Raw genomic sequence first — 15,346 nt, forward strand, 5'->3', positions numbered from 1 at the left:
TTTCTAATACCACTATTTTTTTTTTCTTTAATGTCTTTTTTTGAATTGTTTCATGTGGTCTATTTCCCCTCATCTTTAACAAACCCTGATATGCAGCCCATATTTATTTGACACCACCAGATATGATTTAATATGTAACTAACCCATATGTTTTCTAGTGTAACATTTGTACATGAGTGCAGAGCTTGTGTGTGTGTGTGTGTGTGTGTGTGTGTGTGTGTGTGTGTGTGTAATATTTTGTGTATCCTCCTGAGACCCAGGAAAGTTTTGGCTTTTTTACATGAAATAATAGTAAACAGCGTAATGCAACAGTACATACATTTTTTAATGGAATATTCTTTGCAGTGGTGAGCGTTTTTTTTTTTTTTTTTAAACAATATATTTATTTACATTTTCTTTATATACACACATAACTTGTAAATATACACACAATTATAGCAAGTATGTAGACCCGTGCTTGGTAAGTGTTTTTTGTTCTTTTTAACCCATATAGACCCAAAAATCCACCATCGATCAAAATTACCTACTGATCTAAAATTTTTAATACCTGTTGATCCACAAATCCTATCAATACATGTAACTAATTGGTGGAAAATGCAGTTTGTCATCTTGTCATAGTCATCACATGTGACCCATTTGGACATTCAGAGGCTCTGTAGTTACTGTGGAAACACTGTCATCTTCTACAACATTGATTCACCAGTAAAACCCATGGAGTTTAATAAATGACAGTGAATGGAAACACTTGTTTTATGTCCAGTTAATGATAGATTTGCTTAAAAAGTCACTTCTTCTTCATTTTTCTCTGTTTCTGATATAATAATCCTCATCTTTAATCTGAGCTTTTATGAACATCTACATGATCAGTGAATTAAATATTGGAAAATACCTGATTTTCACTGAAAAATGCAAAATAAAGAAGATAATATTTCAATAAATGGTAATAAATCACTTCAGAAAGGTTAAATATAAAAAAAAAGTCATTTAGGAACTGCCACAAAAGTAGCACTGGGTCTTTAAATAAAGCTGTGAAACTCATACAAAATAAAAAATGCATTGCTGGGTCTCAGGAAGGTTTTCTATACTGTATGTCATCTTTTCATGTAAATGTTAATTTGTATTTATGTCTTTTTCGATGGCTCACAGTTGAACACAGTCAAATACATTGTCAGTCAGGTACAGTCAGGCTAACCATCACCTGCTGTTCTTCACATTAAGCTTCAGTACAAAGGGGATTTGGGCGGAGGAACATCTTTGCCTGAAACCCCAGAGATGGAGAGAGTTAAACGCAACCAGCAGAACCTTAGCACGGTACTCTACAGAGTGACCCTGCCCTCCTTCATCTCCTCCTCAGTCTTCCCTCCATACTCCCTCCTCCTCCAGTGAACTAGCGCATAATCAGACTTATCTCACCCCTCCGACTTCCTTTATTTATTTAACTAATTATACCACTTTAAATAGCTGCCAAAATCCCATTTCAGTAAAGTTTTTTTTAATCAAGAGTGTGAAGTTGTCATGCCATGTCTCTCGTTCCAACAGGCTGCCATCTTATGAGGTTCACTGTATTACCTTTTACTTATTCTTGTTAAAGTGGCTGGTGTAAATATGAATTTCTCAGCAGTAGGATTTTCCTCATATTTTCCCTACTTTCCTTTCCTCACCTCTCCATTAGAACTAACCAGTTCAAGCCCCTTTAACAAGCACAGGTAGTAAAGGACCTACCTCATAATACGGCAGCCCACCAGCACAAGCAAAACAGTGTGAGGTCAGCCTCCTGCTGTCTGTAGTTTGTTTGCACAATACACAAAATACTCAAAAGTATGTAGATTATTAGTTTTATCATAATTTTTCTGTTTGACATAAAATAAAAGACATAAAACTTGTCAGTCAGTGTGTTTGGGCACAATCTAGGACAAGTTAGCCTTATTATGCCTTTGTGCTTGTCAAACTGACTTTTAAATTCAGACTATTTTTCTCTTTTCATTTATTTTATGGCCTTCCACAAACAACTTAATAGTCTCTCATTTTCATAGTTGTCCCAAATGGTGCATGATGATATATTCTCCTGACTTTGGACAATGTGATGCAATTTCACAGATACTTGATGTTGTATAGTGTAAAAATCAGAACCAAACCCTTAGGTTTATTGAAGAAATGGGAGATGCAAATTCAGTGCATTTTCAATTTAATTAACTTTTTTTAGATGTTTATTAGATCACTGAAATTGAGTTTTAATGGGGTCGCTTTTGTTGAAAATCAGTTTTTTGGACATAAATCAAGCAATAATAGTCCAATTCCGATAAAATTTGGTTCATATTGATTGTCCGTTTTTCTCGCTACCATTCACAGTTCATATGGTGTCATTTTCACTCACTAAGTAGAGTTTTGTGGGGAAATTGGTTCTCTGACCATTATTCTGCCACTATCAGGCTGATGTAGCTCAAATTGAGTTCAAATCAATTGTCGAACAGTTATTGTGGATAGATTTATATATAGCAGAGGATTGAGGGGATTTCATGGATATACCCTTGCTGTCAGCCCCCGACAGTGTAAGCCTCGTATTATATATATATATATATATATATATATATATATATATATATATATATATATATGGGTTTTTTTTTTGTTTTTGTTTTTTTTAAACCATAACAGAGTTTGTGTTAGTTGAAAGCTGAAGAATCATCCACATACGTTTGGCCATTCTGTGTATTTATCTTCTTTTCCTTCCTTTATGAAATAACATGCTCTCACTGTTTAATCAGCTTTTGAGATTTTTTTCATTTTGTAATAAGCCTTTCCTTCTGCATCTGTAGTGAAGCAAACTAAGTACCTTCCATTTTTAAATGAGTTCAACTGTATTTCACAGCCAACACACCTAACTACAACATGTAGAAGTCAGAATTTATTGTCATCTGTTCCAGTGTATGTACTGTTATAATGTGTTTTTGTCTGTTTGTCTGATTCTGCATCTGCATCATACAATGTTCAGATACATTACAAGGAATCTGTGGGTCAAGGCACAGCCATACCAGATCTCCCAGAAGTGAAGCGAGTCCGAGAAACCCAGAAGAATATCAGCTTGGTAGAGGAACAGGACTGCTTGACCCCAACCCTCCTCTGCCCTCCCTTTATAATCAACCCCTTCTGAAATCTAAGACCTTACCTCCCACGGTTTTAGCCCTGATTTACCCTCCTCCACGCTCACTAAGTTTCATAAACCACACTTTTTTTTTTTTTTTACTAGTTTTGGTTGATGACTTTATTATTTAAATATAATTTCCCTCCATTTTAGGGGTCAACCGATATGTTTTTTTGTGTTTTTTTCAGGTCCAATACTGATTATTAGTGCTGAAGAAGTCTCTAGCTAATATTTGGAACCAAAATACAGTTTGATAAATATTTTCTAAATTGGGTCAAAATCTAGAATGATACGAATTATAACACAAAACTTAACTGAAATGCCTTGAAGCATGTTTACTTAAAAGATAACTTCTTTCCGCAGTATTTTTCATGGCGGAAAATATATTTAGATAAGCAAACAAAATAACAGACACTCAGTGAAGTAAAAATACAAATAATATCCCATTCTGGGCTGGTACTGGCACTGGTGCAGAGTTGGTTAAACTTGTGGACCCTCTAAGAATCAGTTTGTTCTCCCTAAATAACTACATAGAACCACACCATTATGTTCCAGTATAGCCTGGTTTATCAAATGTAGGTCTGGGTTTTCTTTTCCTTGAATTAAATTAAACAACTTAATATTATATTTGTTAATATTAGTTATCTAATCACCAATATTCAGTATTAGGCACTGGGTTGAAAACAGTGCCTAATATTGCAAACAGGATAAATGTGGTGCAGAAAGAAAAGCTGCTTAGTGTCATCAAATCAAATTTTATTTATATAGTGCCACCACATCATGACAAAAATTATCTCATGACACTTTACATTTAGAGCTGGTCTAAACCAGACTCTTAATCATGTAGAGTCATCATTATAGATGGATGGAAGGAAACATTAGCGCCAAAATAGCACATTTTAAAATTAATTTAGGTTATTGGATTTTAAAAAAAGCAATATTGTAAAAATGCTCTTTTATAGTTTTAGATATTCAGCTGATCATTGGTTGACCCTGACTCCATTTCGTCCTAAATAATTAGTGTGCAAGTTTTTTTTTTATATTTCTTCCTGGACTTTTTTCTTCCATTTTGACCCCTCCTCAATTTAAAACTAACTTTTATTAGAAGTTTTTTTTTCAACATATTTGTCATTTTTGTGCTGTCTCATCCCAAGTGTCAATACAAAGAAGAAGTGGGACAAGGCACGTCAGTATCAGAAACCCCAGAGATGGAGCGAGTTAAACGCAATCAGCAAAACATTAGCACGGTACTCTACAGAATGACCCTGTACCCTCCAGTTCTTTACATTCCATGACCCCAGTCCCATCTGACACGAGCACAGTCATAACAACCTTTGTGTCTGTACAAGTCCATTTAATGTCACATCAAAGTCACTCATCTAACATACTCTACATGCTTCTTCATTTCTCAGGAAAAACGTGTTTAATATTGTTTCTTGTCCTTATTGTGATTTTCCCTTTTTTTTGTTGCTGTGCTGTGTTATACATTTCTGTCTAATTGTCTCTGACTGATTTTTTTTTCTCTACTTTAAAACCTAACCCACCTGTTGGATAGATAAAATACAAGGACACAATGGGTCAAGGCACGGCTATACCAGACCTCCCTGAGGTGAAGCGGGTCAAACAAACCCAGAAGAACATCAGCTCGGTAGTGGAACAGAACTCAAACCACGTGTGCCCTTAACCGTTGTAGAGTGAACATCCATAATGTCCATGTGGTGTTAGTCCTCCTCCATTTCATCTTTCATTCATCATCCTCATCCCAGACAAAGAGCTCCAGCCCTGCTATTACCACCACTGTCTCCATCCACGCATGTCTCCTCCCTCCAACCTTTGAAATCATCTTAATGTTCCATCATCTGACCCTCAAGCTCAGCGACACCCTGTCCTTTTTCTTGCCTGTGAACTTCTCCACTCCCTATACACCCTAACCCGCGGCCCAGCTTTCTTCCCATATAGCTACTGCGTGCTGCTCTGTTAATTTCCATTTTACAGCAAACGGCAAGCTAAACCTCCTGCTGAAGCGTGACAAGTGTTTTGTTTTCACATCACAACAGAGATCCTGGCTGTTCAACTGGAGCGCCCAGGACGATCCACTCTATAGGACCAGTTTCTCAGACAACTGCTCATTTAATATACCCAACAAATATCAAGTTAAACCGGAAATTCAATAATTCTGTCTTTCAGGAAATCTGAAAGCTGCTTTTGTCTTTGTGAGGTCTATGAAAACAGTCCTATAGGTGTGTGCTCTGTCTATGATTCAGTGTGTCTGACTGTGCCTCTGTCCTGTAGGTGTTGTATAAAGACAGTTCAGCCAAGGGAACCCCTGTAGTGTTCACTCCAGAGATGGAACGAGTCAAGAAGAACCAAGAAAACATTAGCTCGGTACCTTCAGAACGACCTGTAGAACATTTTCTCATGAAGAAATGTTCTCCTTCTCCCCCCATCTTAACCCTCTTCTAACCGACTTGTCCTCTGGCTCCAGTTAATCGTATTAATTTTCAAGTTGCGCTCTTTTTTCCATGTTTTAAATACCATCAGCTGTGGTGTGTCTGTGCACATCATCACTGCTAACTCTTTTGTTGTTGGAACTCCTCTCCATCCTGCTTCCTTTCCATCCTCCCACTGAAGACTGGATTCCCATCTTGTTTCCTGTTTGACACCTGATCGCCTTAAACATTCCCTGCTAATTAATGTGTCTCAAGTCTCAGTAATGCTCAGTGTGTGTGTGCAGCTGTGTGTGCCCTCTCACCACTTCCTGCCACACCCTTTGTGCTGTGGATGCTAACAGCTACTGTATGTCTGGATCAGTGTTGAAGTGTGTCACTCACAGATGCTCCTCTCCTTCAGGTGCTGTACTCGGACAGCTTCCGTAAGCAGGTCCAGGGCAAGGCCGCCTTTGTTCTTGACACACCTGAGATGAGGCGTGTCAGAGAGACCCAGCGCATCATTTCTGGAGTAAGACACAATTATATATTCTTTTTGTGTGGTTACATACATATCTAATTTGTCACAGTGTTTTTAAAGTTGCCTGCCACACAAAACCATTTTTAGGGAGTCAGCTGAGAGGGCAGGCCATGATCACCAAATTTGGCAGACATGTCATGTCAGGTGAACACTTTCATACAATATCAAAATTAACCCTTTAGGTGCCAAAATGTGCTCTGTAGCGCCACCTACACCTACAAAATTGCCCCTTGCGGCCAGTAGGAATGTCGTACAGACATGAAACCAATGCCAAAATGTTGGTCTCATTGAGCCTGATAAATCACACCCTCACACCCATGGCCTAACTCAAACAGGAAGTTAACATCAAAGAATTAACAAGACAATCTCTTTCGACAATCACTGCTTATTCAGTTCAAACTTTTATGACACATATTATATATTAATGCTTTCAGGTGACTCTCTATGAGCCTCCAGTCCAAGAATTTTTGAGACAGAATGTACGGTTATGGATTAATCGCAGTTTGTTTGACAGGATTGCTGCCTGTTTCACAGAAGGGATTTCTCTGTGTCTTTTTGCTGAGTCATTCTTTTCAATATTCTCTGTGTCGTAATTTGAGAAGGGTCAGAGGCCGGCAGCCAGAGTCTGAAAGCTGATTGGCTGAATTCCTTTTCTGTGGAATGCATACAATGAAAACACCAAATGGTAGTATAACACCATGAATAGACAGTGAGATCACTACTTTGACTTAAATACCTAAAAAACATGCAAAGCAACTTTACTGTCAAATTCTCCACTCCACATTTTAACAATACAGAAAAAATATTTTTAAAAAATTTATTAAAAAAAGGGAGGGAGCTGGTGTGAGTGGAGCTTAAGTTTTGATGGTCACAGGAGGCGGAACGCACTGGAGGCAGAATGCACGGGAGGTAGAACGCCCAGTGTGATGTCCCACCCAATGCTGCTTGCAGCTTTAATTACTTGTATTTTTTTAAAAATATTTTAAGCCCATAGGTGTTTGTGTTATGTAGTGTATTTGAAATTGAACCTCTACCTCCACTATCTGTTATTGTCACTGAAAAGAAATAAGCAAAGAAATTAGGTCAATTAATGCTGGTCAGTGTGACGTGCTCACGCCTGAGCTCATTAGTGAGACTCCCACGGTGAGACCAGGCCCACAGAATTCGTCTAGTGACAGTTTTCGTACACAGCAACCTGGGGTGCTATAAAGGAGGGGTAAACATGACAAATTCATGGGGCCCAGTATTCCTAGGGGGACCATAGAGCAGTGGAGGGGGTCCAGTGGATACAGGTTAGAAGGTGTGAAAATTCCGTGTAAGGTCCTCCATACAAGACAGGCATAGAAGCCGGGAGTTGGACATTCAAAGCATGTTAAGTTTTACTTTCGTTTCCACCAGTTCCTCTACTTGTTGCACAAGGTAAAGGAAGCTGAAAAGCCAGGCTCTCATTGGGTAGCTGTTAGCCAATCAGAGTCAAGCAGATTAGCATGTTGAATATCGATGAAAACTGATGAAAATCAAGCTAACTCTTCAAGCAGGCTTTCTATACCACGTGAGAATGGCTTGAAACTTGTCCATGGTAAAACTTCAGACATCACCACAAAAGTAATGAAATACATATGGCAGGGCATCTTTAAGGTCACTCATGCAAATACATGCGTCGATGAGTCAACAAGTCTCCTTTCACAATCCAACCATGTTTCTGTGTTAGCTCAGAATTGACTCCTTCTGGTTTTAATTTTTTTTTCTTTTTATGGGCTCAGCTGGCTGACAGGCAGCTGTCTGTACTGATAAGGCAGCAGCCGACACCAACTGTACTCCCAGTCATCATTGCCCATTTTTCTGACACCTTTGCTTGTGTATCCTCTTTTACTTGGACATTTTATCAGGGAGTATCTCACACTACTTTTTTTTTTTTTTCTACTTGTCTAGTCCAGCGTCCTAACAGCAGAATGGTAGTCTGGCTCCTTTTGGTGCTGAACAAATTTGCTTTGCCAAGGGTAACTTCATAAAGTATAAGTAGCGCCCTTTGATATTCTACTGTGTTTATTATGAGTTTTGTTGAACCACATTTCGATGCCGGACCTGACATGGGGGGGTAGAAGAAGGGGAGAGAACAAGAGAGAAGAGGGTGGCGAAGACCCTCACAAGAAAGTATCAACAATACAAACAGTAACAACCATGGAGACAATTATAATGGTAACAATAACTACAACCAGAACTGAGTAAACTGGGCAGAAGAGAGAGAAAAAAAAACAAAACAAACAAAACTACAAAAAAAACAACAACAATGAAATACATAAGACCTATGAAATGATGAATATAAGAAAAGAAAGCACGAACAAAATATCGTATACCACGTTCGCACAAATAATACCTATAACAAATAATGCCAATAACAAATCCACACAACATCAGTTGTTCACATTCATCTGCTGTGAAAGAGTGAACAAGGCAAACAGACTGAGGTGAAGAACACAGGCATGCAACTGCAACCACACTCCCTCCAAGGATCAGGGACCAACCAAGAGGGCCCCAAGGCCCGGCCAACCAGCAGACACCACAGAGAGGGGGGATCCAGCCCGCCCCCCCGAGAGGCAACAGTGTGCCCGCCCCAAGATGGTCGATGAGAACCCCCGCCAGAGGCCCCACAGCAGGCCGGCCACCCAGGGGCAGCCGAGGTGCCGGTCCCTGAGCTCCACAAGCCCAGGAGCCACCCGTCTCCCCGGGCAGGGGTCCCACCCAGCACACCGGGTGGCCAGGCCGGCCCAGACAGTCACCCACTGCAGGCCAGTGTGCACCCCGATGCCACGGCCAAGCGCCCCGGAGGCCCAACCCCCCGTCCCACCAAGCCGAAGCCCTAAAGCCCACACACCCTCCAGCCCACCGCTCACCCACACAAGCATATGCGCACACACCCACTGACTCCCAGACATACACACCACCCATCCCACATGTCCGACCATTCACACACACCCACAAACACCTCCACCCATGCCCATGCACCCACCTACCCACATGCACGCCCACACGTACACATCTACATGTACACACATACCCACACATGTACCCACACCCATCAACAGCCCCTCCCACCCACCTGCACGCACCAGACACGCGTATCTGGAGTGCTGCTACCCCCCCACCCCCCGAGGTGCGGCACCCAAGCACAGCCCTAGCACCAACCGCAGCCCAGAGCGTCAACACCAGCCGCCAGGAACCCCACCGCGGTCCACCACCCCGCCAGCAACCACGACAACCCCAATGCCCGCACACACACATCTTTCGTGGTCCCAAGATGACCTGCGGCGGGCAAGAGAGTGGCTTGCCCAGCCTCCCCCGACCACAATCCCCATGCGCACACATCATTAATCAGAGGGTGGCACCCCCCCAGCAATGCAGCCAGGTGAGCCCCAAGCCAATGTTCCAACCCCCCTCCCCCAGGGCCCCCCGCCCCAGACAGCATCCAGGAAAGAGGGGTGTGGGAAGACCCCCCTCCCCCTCGCCTCCCCATCTATCAGTGTTTTGAAGTGTGAGGTGTGTATGCAAGCGGTTAAAATTGAGGAGCATAACAGCGCACCACTGAGGGCAACGCCACACAGGCAGCCTCACCCACAAGCATGGCACCGCCCACCAGGCGCCACGCAGCCCGCCCCCCAAAAGTGAATGTATGGTGTTAGTGTTTCTGTGTGTTGTGGGTGGGTGTAATTAAAATTGAGGAGTTAGCTGCCCCAGGGTACCACAGAGGGAGGCCATTTTAGTGACCCCCCCTGCCATACCCCCTCGGGATGTGCACCCTCCCCAAGACCCTATGTGCTTTGTGTGAGGGGGGTGGGGAGGTGAGGGGTTGGAGGATGGTATGACTGGGAGGAAGTTTCCTCCCAGAAGACGAGCCAGCCGACATTCGGCACCCCCGTTCCCCAGTACCCGTCCCCAGGCAGGGGCCGCCAAGGAGCGGGGTAGTCCAGAGACCCCGGGCACCCAGCGACCGCAGCCAGAAGGCCGCCGCCCCCCCAGAGGTCACTCACACACTCAATCATCCTATGCAGTCGAGGGGGCACAGACCTGGGACCAGCCCCCCCAAAGCCCCCCAAACAGGCGCGGGGACCCATCACACTCCACACCTCCCCAGTCTTACACGCACTAGGGATGCAGCCTTCACCGGCACAGTGCCACCCCGCAGCACGAGACCCAGCGACCAGCACCCCCGCCCCAGGTCCCAATTGCCACCACAGCCACAGCCCGCCACCACACCCCGAGAGATCCCCCAGCGACGCCCCCCACCCCCTGCTGGGGCCACAACCCCCCAGGCACACCTGCAGTCCCCCTCCCCCATCACCACCACACCACAGCCCTCCCTCATTCACCAAACATACATGTACATCCACACCCACACACCTGCTCCATCAGCTCCCCCACACACCAGCACACACAGACTTGTACACACAATCCGTCATTCATACTCTTATGCACACATGAGCACTCGTTCACACACACCAACACACACCGACACACCCACACACACAACCACACATACACACAAATGCGTGCACACACACACACACACACGCACACACTCACACACACAGACACACACACCCCCACCCCAGGACTCCCAGGCACTAGCCAGACAGCGGGGCACGCACCCGCCCATCCCTGCAGCGGCAAGTCCAGGCCAGCCCAGACACCCTGGCGCATTTTTGACCATTCTTCCAGAAGCGTATTTGTGAGGTCACACACTGATGTTGGACGAGAAGGCCTGGCTCTCAGTCTCCGCTCTGATTCATCCCAAAGCTGTTCTATTGGGTTGAGGTCAGGACTCTGTGCAGGCCAGTCAAGTTCATCCGCATTAGACTCTGTCATCCATGTCTTTATGGACCTTGCTTTGTGCACTGGTGCACAGTCATGTTGGAAGAGGAAGGGGCCAGCTCCAAACTGTTCCCACAAAGTTGGGAGCATGGAATTGTCCAAAATGTCTTGGTATGCTGAAGCATTCACAATTCCTTTCACTGGAACTAAGGGGCCAAGCCCAGCTCCTGAAAAACAACCCCACACCATAATCCCCCCTCCACCAAACTTTACACTTGGCACAATGCAGTCCAACAAGTATCGTTCTCCTGGCAACCGCCAAACTCAGACCCGTCCATCAGATTGCCAGATGAAGAAGCACGATTCGTCACTCCAGAGAACGCGCCTCCACTGCTCTAGAGTCCAGTGGCAGTGTGCTTTACACCACTGCATCTGGCGCTTTGCATTGCACTTGGTGATGAATGGCTTGGATGCAGCTGCTCGTCCATGGAAACCCATTCCATGAAGCTCTCTGTGCACGGTTCTTGAGCTAATCTGAAGGCCACACGAAGTTTGGAGGTCTGTAGCGATTGACTCTGCAGAAAGTTGGCGACCTCTTCACACTATGCACCTCAGCATCCGCTGACCCCGCTCCGTCAGTTTACGTGGCATACCACTTCGTGGCTGAGTTGCTGTCGTTCCCAAACACTTCCACTTTCTTATAATACAGCTGACAGTTGACTGTGGAATATTTAGGAGTGAGGAAATTTCACGACTGGATTTGTTGCACAGGTGGCATCCTATCACAGTTCCACGCTGGAATTCACTGAGTTCCTGAGAGCAACCCATCCTTTCATAAATGTTTGTAAAAGCAGTCTGCATGCCTAGGTGCTTGTTTTTATACACCTGTGGCCATGGAAGTGATTGGAACACCTGATTCTGATTATTTGGATGGGTGAGCGAATACTTTTGGCAATATAGTGTAGTTTTCTTTGTGATGCATAAAGCTGTGAGGACCATGTGTGAGGTATTAGTATCCATGTTGGTGTGGCCCAGGTCACCTAGTAAACACAGTGTGGGGTGGGCTGGAATATTGCATCTGAGCCATGTGGACAGGTCCTCACATACCTGAAGCCAAAACCTCTGGACAGGTGCACATTGCCACAAGGCGTGTATGTAGTTATCAGCAGAGTTATCTGTGCACTATGAGCAGATGTTTGACTGTGTGAGACCCATCTTGAACATCCTTTGTCCTGTATAATGAATTCTGTGAAGAATTTTGAACTGAATTAGTCGTAAATTCGAGTTTTTAGTCATTTTAAATGTATTTGAACATATTTGTGACCATGAGTTTTGATCAAAATCACTGGATAAATCTGTCTCCCATTTTGAGGTCGGTAGGTAGATTAAGTTGTCTGTTTTAGCATTAAGCCTATATATTTTGGATAGTAGCTTTGGGGTGCGGAGGTTCAAAAATTCTTCCACCTTGATTGGTAGTTGCAGGTTTAACTGGTTAGGGGTATATTTCTTACCTACAATAGATTTGATTTGGTGATATTCAAAAAATTTGGTGCTGCTAATTCCATGTTGTGAAGTGAGCGTGTCAAATGGTACAAAGTTTCCATCCACTATGATATTCTCTAAATGTGTTATTCCTTTGTTCTTCCATTGAGAAAAGTTTATAATTCTTTTATTTTGCAGGATGTCAGGGTTGCTCCAGATGGGTGTCTGCTTACATGGAATGAGTGAACATTTGTTTATTTTAAGAAATTCCCACCAGGCTGTCAGAGTGGAGCTGATGTTCACACTTTTATAACATTTATGATGCTTAATGGTTGAACTAATGAATGGTAAGTCAGAGATTGCTAGATCATCACACATTGCTTGCTCTATATCTAGCCATGGCTCATCTAGATAACTAGGTTTGAGCCATTTGGAGATATACTGCAGCTTATTGGCTACGAAATATTGGCCAAAGTTGGGAAGGTCTAAACCGCCCCTGCCTTTGGTCTGTTGTAATGTATTTAGACTTATACGAGATGGCTTGTTTTCCCAAAGGAATTTAGATACGTGTGAGTCCAGTGACTTGAACCAACTAGAGGATGGTTTGATGGGTATCATGGAAAATAAATAGTCAATTTCAGGTAAAATCATCATTTTGATGGTGGCAGCTCTCCCCATGAGTGAAATGGGTAATCGCTTCCACCGCAGAAGATCATCCTCTGTTGTTTTCAAGAGTTGAACATAGTTCAATTTTATTAGTTGACAACCTGGGTGAAATATTTATACCTAGATATCTAATATTTCCTGAATGCATTGTAATATTGGGCACACCTTGAAAGTGACAGTTAATAGGCAGAGCTGTGGTCTTAGTCCAGTTAATGGAGTAATCCAATATTCAGGAGTAGTTATTTATAAGTGTGATCGTCTGGTAGAGAGATGCTTGTGAGTTCTGGAGAAAAAGTAATACACCATCAGCATAAAGATTTATTTTGTGATCTATATTCCTGGTACGGATTCCTTTTATTTCTTCCTGTTGTCTAATGGCAGCTGCTAAAGGTTCGATAAAGATGGCAAAAAGTGAGGGGGAGAGTGGACAGCCCTGTCTGGTGCCTCTGTGCAGACTGAAGCTTGGAGAAGTTTGATCATTGGTCCTCACACATGCATGTGGGTTCTTATACAATATCCTAATCCAGTCAATGAAAGACGATCCAAATCCAAACTTATTTAATGTTGTAAATAGAAATTTCCAGTTTACCTGGTCGAATGCTTTTTCTGCATCTAGAGAAATAATTATGGTTTCCAGATTGTGTATGTTAGAATAATCTATGAGGTTAATTAATCTGCGTGTGTTAGTTGAAGAGTGTCTACCTTTAATAAAACCTGTTTGATCTGGATGGATTATTAAAGGAGTTATTTTCTCTATTCTTCTGGCCAGAGCTTTACTGATTATTTTTAGATCTACATTGATTAGTGAGATTGGGCAGTAACTGGATGGGAATGTTGGGTCTTTTCCTGGTTTTAATAACAGAGTAATGTTAGCTATGTTCATATTTGTGGGTATTTCGTTTTTCTCCTTTATTTCTAATATCATTTTGTAGAAAGTAGGTGCCAGAATAGTCTAGAATTCTTTGTAGAATTCTGCTGGAAAACCATCTGGACCTGGGGCTTTATTATTGGGCATATGTTTAAGAGTTTCTTGAAGTTCCCCAACAGAGAGAGGTGAGTCCAGAGATGTTCTCTGTTCCTGTTGTAATTTTGGTAGATTGATGTTGCTGAAAAACTGATCAATATTATCATCTGATGGGTCTATTTGTGATGTGTATAATGCTTTATAGAAATCCCTGAAAGTGTTATTTATTTTGTCGGGGTCATGGCTAATATTTCCTGCTGGATCTTTAACGGAGTAAATAGTTGTTTTCTCTTTATTTGTTTTTAATTGATTTGCCAGAAATTTCCCAGATTTGTTACTATGTTCAATGTCCAAGCGAAGCCTTTGCACCAAGAATTGCATTTTCTTATTTATTATCTCATTCAGTTCCAGTTTAGCTTTCCTTATATTGTTTAGCGTGTGCTCATCTGGCGTGGCAGAGTAGGCCTCCTCTAATGATTTAATTTTACCTTCTTGCTCCAATATTTTTGAGGTCTCTTTCTTTCTCTTATGAGAGAAGGAGATTATTTTCCCATGCATTACTGCCTTTCCCGCCTCCCAGAGAACACACGCTGATATTCCTGGTAACTTATTGTTTTCTATGTATATGGACCATTCTCTTTTAAAGTAGCTGATAAACTCAGGATCTTTAAGTAATGATGTATTAAATCTCCAGTTACGAGTTGGTGGCTTGATGTTCTTATTAACCAGAGTGAGTGACACTGGTGCATGGTTGCTGACGGTGATAGGGTGAATTTTGGTTTCAGATATATCACTCATCAGCGAGCTGCTAGTTAGGAAGTAATCTAATCTAGAATAAGAGTGGTGGACTGAGGAGAAGAAGGTGTATTCCCTGACAATGGGATGGTGAGAGCGCCAAGCATCGCAAAGGCCAAAATCCATCATGTATTGTTTAACAACTTCTGAGGATTGGTCATGTCTGATATTTCCAGTGGGACTCAGCCTGTCAACTCCTGGGTCCAGAACTGTGTTGAAGTCCCCTCCGATAATGAATGTGCAATCTGAGTGATCATAGAGTGATGTGAAAAAGGAGTGAAAAAAGGAGGGGTTGTCAACATTTTGTCCATATAAGTTTGCAATACATAACTTAACATTTTGAATTGATAATTTAACTATAATAAATATGCCCTCTGGATCTGTGATTATGCTGTCAATGTCAAAGTTTAGTCTTCTGTTGATGAGGGTTGTCACGCCTCTCTGCCTCGAATTGAAACATGCTGAGTATACATGTGGAAACTGTACTGTATGAAGTGTGTCTATAGATGTCTGTGATAAGT

The 15,346-nt window shown here is 42.6% G+C and overlaps 1 protein-coding gene across 1 annotated transcript in view; it reads left to right on the top strand.

Annotated features, from left to right (window-relative positions):
- The window catches only part of neb (nebulin), a 125,385-nt gene that overhangs the window by 97,671 nt on the left and 12,368 nt on the right, over nucleotides 1-15,346 (top strand). Inside the window, exons 129-134 of the mRNA XM_030124965.1 lie at nucleotides 1,219-1,311; nucleotides 2,993-3,085; nucleotides 4,297-4,389; nucleotides 4,698-4,790; nucleotides 5,435-5,527; nucleotides 5,993-6,100. Of these exons, the coding sequence (XP_029980825.1) occupies nucleotides 1,219-1,311; nucleotides 2,993-3,085; nucleotides 4,297-4,389; nucleotides 4,698-4,790; nucleotides 5,435-5,527; nucleotides 5,993-6,100 (573 nt within the window). The remainder of the gene's footprint in view (nucleotides 1-1,218; nucleotides 1,312-2,992; nucleotides 3,086-4,296; nucleotides 4,390-4,697; nucleotides 4,791-5,434; nucleotides 5,528-5,992; nucleotides 6,101-15,346) is intronic.

The sequence above is a fragment of the Sphaeramia orbicularis genome, chromosome 21, assembly GCF_902148855.1.
Source record: "Sphaeramia orbicularis chromosome 21, fSphaOr1.1, whole genome shotgun sequence".
NCBI classification, from domain to species: Eukaryota; Metazoa; Chordata; class Actinopteri; order Kurtiformes; family Apogonidae; genus Sphaeramia; species Sphaeramia orbicularis.